The sequence below is a fragment of the Coptis chinensis genome, chromosome 5, assembly GCF_015680905.1.
Source record: "Coptis chinensis isolate HL-2020 chromosome 5, ASM1568090v1, whole genome shotgun sequence".
In the NCBI taxonomy this organism is placed as follows: Eukaryota; Viridiplantae; Streptophyta; class Magnoliopsida; order Ranunculales; family Ranunculaceae; genus Coptis; species Coptis chinensis.
In genome coordinates this window covers 6,754,067-6,760,506 of record NC_141460.1, presented here as the reverse complement: position 1 = coordinate 6,760,506, position 6,440 = coordinate 6,754,067, and the positions used below count along the sequence as shown (strand labels likewise).

Below are 6,440 nucleotides of genomic sequence, written 5' to 3'. Positions count from 1 at the left end.
GTTGCATCTTGCTAGATGGAATAATGTGTTGGATTTCTCTTATAATTACACCATCATGCAACAAAACGTGTATCTGAAATTTCAATTTACAGCTCATGATATAAGAGAACGGCTATAAAGAAAGAGATAAAGGAGAAAGGCTCTTTTGCGAGCGCCCCTGATCTTAAGGCTTAAATCTAAAATTTGAAATGCAGAGCCTTCGTGTGTTTGAAAGCAAAACGAGTGGTCAATCATGCACCCTCATAGGGTGTTTTTTCCCTAAGTTACCCTCTCTAAAGAATTACTCTTTTCATTTTAACAACGCTCAACTTTATCTCAGATATTGCCTCTTCACAACCAAAACTGTTGTTTGTTGTTAACCCTTCTTTATTTAGGTGTTAGTTAGGAGTGAATAATTTGGCAGTTGAAATCATGATGTAGGAAGTTTGACAAACATGTTAAGTAAGTAAAGATAGGTGAAATCACAAATTCTGTTGACTTGTGTAAATAACCTCAATTTTGATTTCGCTTTAATCTCACTTACTATACTTTCCCTCTGTATTGATTCCAAAGATCAACATTATTGAGACCTATCATTATAGCCTTGTTAAAAATTAACTTTTGGAGACCCTACTAATGTATGGGACTTTTGGGAGCCATATATTATTTGGTTTCTCTTGAGCTCTTCTGAAGATGTACAAATTGTATGGAAGAAAGAAGAAAGGGGAAATATAGTTCCAGGGATTCAACTCAAAGGACTGGTTCAAAATTTGAGGACATGTAAGGAAATTTTTCTGTGTAGATGCTGAGTCAAGTCGAAAATAGTTGCAAAAGTGTTCATGTAGGGACTTTTTTTCAGCAACCTCAATAAGAGTTCCAAACATAGATAAGATTCCATTCCAGGAGACAAAGGTCACAAAACAATACCAACAGTAGCATAAAGAGTCAAATCAGTATCCAGTGGTCTCAAGTGAGTCTCAGCTATATCTAGAGTGGACCACATAGTATTCAATAATAATAACAACCTTTCTCTTTTACTTTAACAGGTAAAGACATTGATAACAATGGCAACCGTTCTAGATGTTCTGGAGACTGTTATTACTGTTTGTACATAATTATTTGTTACAAGTTTAATCACCAGAAGGTCTTCGAATATGTGCTTCAGACCTGTGAGTCAAATAGACAGCAACAAGTGATCTAGGAAAGATATGGTTATATTTGGTCGGACGCGACTATGTCCTCTTGTTCCTCCTCTCTTTGCTTTTATGTTATTCTCATATTCAAAGACATGGCCCCCCTTTAGTTCATTGGACTTGAATCAAGTACGTGATCTATGAGTATTTTCCCCCCCGATAATGGGTGGGTGATCTTTGAGTACAAGAAGCCCACTCCAGTCTGGAACTGATACTTTGGAAAGAAGCTTTAGTTTTAAGCTGGTTTCTTGGTGTCTTTCTATGATGTTGTTGTTTTTGTTGGCTGGATAATCTCCTTCCAAACTGTAAGGAACAAATTCAAAGTAGGAAAATAAAAATATCAACACAAAGTGAAAATAAAAACATTAGTATAATACAAAAAAAGAAAGGGATCTAGAGCTTACCAGATACTTGTAGGGTTGTTGTTATGATATTTTATTGGAAAGAACACAAGTTGTTGAAGCCAAATTGATTGAGAAACTTTTGTCTGTGGTCATACACACCCCATAAGAGATTTTCATTATCCTGAAATAGATATGTTGAACTTGTTAGAAACTTAGAATATGAGTTTTCATATTATATTTTTGGTTTTGGAACCGTTTCTGAAGTAGAAATCTAAGGAACGAGTTTTTTAATACCTGAGATAATGCACCCTGCATCTGCCCCTGTTGCGGTAGAAAAGAAACTGCATTGTCCTGATGAAAGTAGTTACTTTTTGTGGTGAGAGTGGCTGTAGCGTCAGCGGGATTAATGGATTGGGTAAGGTTGGTTTGGTTCATAGATGGCAATTGTGATTCCGAGCCAGTCTGAAATTTCATGTTGGAAACAAAGGCGCCATCAGCTTCCATATATAAGCAAATTGACAAAATATGGACAAACAACAGAAAAACATATGGATCAAAATGCCGTTCCTATACCTCTGCTTTGATAAGGAGTGCATTCATATCTGCTCCAAAGTCATGCAATACTGGATTCACTGAGGCAAGCTTCATTGATAGGAACTATAGAAAGGAAAAATGTAATAAGTAGTTAGTTATATTTAATGACCAGGCATGGCAAGAATAAATCAAAAGGAAGCATAGGGTGAAGTTCACCTCTACTTGATACTGTAATGATTGGACATAGTTGATGATCTCATCCAACATAAGGGCCTTACCAGTCACCTATATAGCAAATCAAACTAATATAAGAAAAAGATATATATGATATAGACATATAGCTAGAAGCAATGAAATGAGAATTCTGAGCTTTCTGAATTTCACACCTTATCACAACCAGGAACAAGACCTTGCAACAGCCTCATTCTCTCGCTGATTTTCTCTCTTCTTACCTGTAATTGCCAAAGATCCCACAACTGTTTAGACATATAAATGATAGGTATACTAGTAAACTTTTTCATAAACTGCAACATGTAAAGGACTGTAAGTATATTTTTCAGCCAGTTAAAGTACCCTTTCTGCAAGGCTGTGGCTGTCTGTTGCCTGACCCCTCCTTGCTCTTACATGAATGTAGCCAGCTGGGGGCTCTTCTTGGACTTTCTTCTGATCCTTCTTAAAAGCTTTGCTCTTCTTTTCCTCGGTTTCTTCTTTTCTATTACTGCATTTCTTCTGTTTCTTTGCTTTAACTCCTCTCATATCCTAACATATTGAAAAACCATAGATTAACAACAAAACTTTTATCAAAAGAAAAAATTTAAATGATAAATGTCAAATAGCCACCTTTGGCGTTGGTGAAGAATTACCTGGGATTGAGCAGAACTCAAGCAAGAGCCATCCTTAGTCGTCTTCCTCTTCTTTTCCATTGATGCTTCCTTGTGATCATCACTGTCAAATTCAAAAACCATGGATGATGAATCTGTCTTGCTTTTCTCTGTCACAGGTGGCTCATTGATGCTTTTTGAGGTGTCGGAGTTGTTGTATAGGCAGTTGCTCCCAAGAATTCTAACATCAACAGGGTTGTCATAAAGAGGTTCAGGTTGATAAGTTGAAAAGCAGGTGTCCATGTCTCCTTCCTCTAATAAACTAGACATTTTAGTGCTAAAGAAAACTGGGTCAAGAAGGAATGGGGAGTGTTTGAATGCGAAGGCAGCCATTTAGGAGTGCTTGGAATTTTAATAAAAAGTGGACAAGGAAATGAGGAGAAAAGAGCAGATCAATTGGCTAATGAGGTGGGTCTGTGACTAACACAAGACAGGTTTATATAAAGATAGGAACATAGAGAGAGGGAGAGAGGAAGGGGACCAGTCAAATGTAAAAGACCTTTGCATAGACTAAATAGAAAAGGAGGGTAATGATTATTAAGGATCTCAACTTATAACTAGGCTTAAACACTTTATATCTTAATTTAGCAAAATACATTAACTACTCATAGAGTCATATAGTTCTATAATTTCCTTTGTTGTGTAACTCTTTCTTTTCCTCCTCAACAAGTAAATCTTCACCACAATAGGTCACTCGGTACGAAACTGCACTAGAGGTCCATTTCCACCATTAAGTGAACGTTAATTTATGAATCGACTGAGTTCTTGTGAAGCTGACGCATAGGAAGAGGTCGACATAACTCTAGTCGAACATCCAACAGTAGAAGTCATGCATAGGAGCTCGCGCCTATGAAAAAATCTTTGTGCCTATAACAAAATTTACCAGGAAATCAAAAGTATGGAGGATCACCCATTTTTAACTTAATTGGGACTAGGGTTAGTAGGGCTATGTATCATGGAGACATGGACTATATTAATATCAGAAGGAAGATATATCTACAAAAGGTATATGGAATCCAAAGATGTGGTATGCCAAACAATCTTTAGCATACATCAGAAGCACTAAGAATCCCCGGAGCTTCCCATTGTCTGTATGTCTACATGCAGTAATATATGTGCCTCCAACATCTCAGCTAGTCAGGGCCCTGGCGGTTGTACCAGGAGGTCTGGGCCTCTAGGATTCGGGTGTTTTCATTTCTTTAACAGCTAGTTGTGTGGCGTTGTAAGCAACAATCTCTAAATATAATAGATTTTGTTTAAAAGAAAAAGTTAAAAATAAAAAAATAAAATAAAAGAAGGCGAAAGTGCAGTAATTATTTCAATATTTACTGATAAAAAAAAAAATCAATAGCATTCCTTCTGAAATGCATTAATGCCAAAACTAAATTAAACTATGTTGCAAGGCCAAGGTCAATAATGCAGTGCATGTCACTAAGATAACAAACATTTCAGGCAATCAAAAACTACAGGTACGATTCTCCTGCTGTAGTACGTCCTATGCATTGTCCTAGCATAATGACAATCTATTTCAGTTCTTGTTACAAAACACACCCAACACAACCTTTAATACACAGTGAAACATTAAGGTCTGTTGTTCACAAGCGTAGCACGGAGAACAGCAATCCTTCACATTCGTAGAATCTCCTATAATGCCAAGTGCAATCAATAGAGATCACTATGAGATCAAACATTTCACTATCACGCAATAAAAAATCGCTGCATTTTCCTGCTATGCATTTATTCACAAAGCATTATGAAAATCTATTTCAGTTCTTATTTAAAAAACACACCGAACAACCTTTCATATTCAGGGCAGAGGGTGTGTTGTCCATAAGTGTGCCACAGAGAATGAAGCTGTGAAGAGTAAGTCCTCACATCCATAGAATTGTTGTGCTTGTACGTGGAAATTTAGAAGTAAGTGTCAATAATAATATAAGCAGGAAACAAGTGGTTGGGTTGGAAACTTGGAACAGAGCATTGATGTGGACCTATAAGCCAAAAAAGGGACAAAATTAAGCAAATAAATAACCATGAAAACGATCAAAAGGAGTATTGCCATGGAAATTCAAAATCTCTCCATTGATATATATACCATTAGATATGGAAATGCCCTTAGAAAGGACCTATGTTTATACCTCTATATGCCAACAACCTTTAAGTGAGCCCAAAATGCAACCTAAGCAGTACGCACAATCTACCTTTCTAGATATGTAAACAACATATCGAACATATGTACCTAAACGTCCATCTTTTCTGATAATATACTAATAACAGGATACAAGGGCATCTTACTTTATTATCTTACATTTCTTAGGGATGTACGTTTTGTGGATCATCTAGAGATCTTCTAAACATTTTTTTTTAAAGAATATATCTTATTTTGGTATAAATCTGGCTGAAATAAATCACATCAGCAGATCCGCCATTGAGTAACACATATTTTCCTTACAGTTTATAGAACTTTGATGCATTGACGAATGAAGGAAGAAAAACAAAGGAAGTGACTGCGTGGAGAGACTTGAGAGTGGTCATTGAGCTGGATTTTGTTGCAAGATGAGTGCAATGCAGTTGGAAGATAAATGACAATTTAGGTGGACATTAGTAAAAATAGATAAATGACACTTTCTGGGTGGGCGTAGGTTATTTATAAGGCTGCAACTTCCTCCAATTGCGCCGATGAAGTTGCACTCAAATATCTTCTGTTGAGTTGCCTCAGTCTGGACAAATAAAGTGCAACAAAGCCTTGAGTTAGGCAGGCTCAGGTTAGGACTTTTGGCATTCACTCCTCAACGCGAAATAGATTTGAGTTACTGAACTTGTAGGTTGCACTCAGTTTAGAAACTGAACTGCTAAAGTTTCAACTTAAATTTACATTCAATGGACCGTGAATTATAAATAGCTAAGTGCCAAAGTGTACCAGAAGAAGAAGACTAGAAAGAAGATGACTACCTTCAGTTATGGTAAGAACTTTTTCAGTAGCACAGTCCTATGGATGGGGTCCGGACTCTAGCCCGTCTTTAGTGGGATGCTCTGGCTGTTATCGATCGGTTTCGATTTTCATCAAAATCTTAACGTAAATGTGATCTACAAGTATTGTAGGACACTTACGATGGCAACTACACACAGCACAGGCCACAGTAGTGCAGCACTGAAAACCAAAAGAAATCAGGAGGAAAAGATACGGTCCCAGAATCAACTAATCAAGAATGAAGGGTGCCAATCAATCACGTGGTAAAATAGTCATGCAGCTCTAAACATATGCTGTACATCTCGAAGGCATTGATGCCAATCTCGAGGCAGTATGAATGTGCGTACGAGTGGGTGGGTAAGTAGCACTCACAAGGAATTTGTTGGGAGTACTGCCGACAGTGTAAACCCATATCTTTATGCTCTGAGATTCTGGATTGCATTGACGTCCACAGGCAAGAAGCTTGCAGCATGGCTTACAACCAACCAACCTTGTAGTAAAAGAAATCCACTATTTTCCAATCGCACCAACTATTATAAAA

At 37.2% G+C, this 6,440-nt stretch overlaps 1 protein-coding gene across 5 annotated transcripts; it reads right to left on the bottom strand.

Annotated features, from left to right (window-relative positions):
• Window positions 1-892: 892 nt before the first annotated feature.
• On the bottom strand, window positions 893-6,391 carry LOC147496435 (basic helix-loop-helix protein 80-like). Of its 5 annotated transcripts, none has more exons than XM_086559455.1 (10): window positions 5,881-6,391; window positions 4,730-4,919; window positions 2,914-2,995; window positions 2,624-2,809; window positions 2,437-2,502; window positions 2,267-2,335; window positions 2,090-2,173; window positions 1,811-1,978; window positions 1,577-1,697; window positions 893-1,475 (listed from the first exon to the last, which is right to left on the bottom strand). In XM_086559455.1, the coding sequence occupies exons 2-9, from the start codon at window positions 4,810-4,812 to the stop codon at window positions 1,608-1,610; spliced, it is 828 nt and encodes a 275-aa protein (XP_086415581.1). In that variant the 5' UTR covers window positions 4,813-4,919; window positions 5,881-6,391; the 3' UTR covers window positions 893-1,475; window positions 1,577-1,607. The 5 variants fall into 5 exon arrangements, with proteins under 5 accessions (XP_086415581.1, XP_086415580.1, XP_086415582.1 ...); XM_086559454.1 differs by having other exon boundaries at window positions 2,914-3,112; window positions 5,881-6,363; XM_086559456.1 differs by lacking the exon at window positions 4,730-4,919 and having other exon boundaries at window positions 5,881-6,376.
• Between the last annotated feature and the right edge of the window lie 49 nt (window positions 6,392-6,440).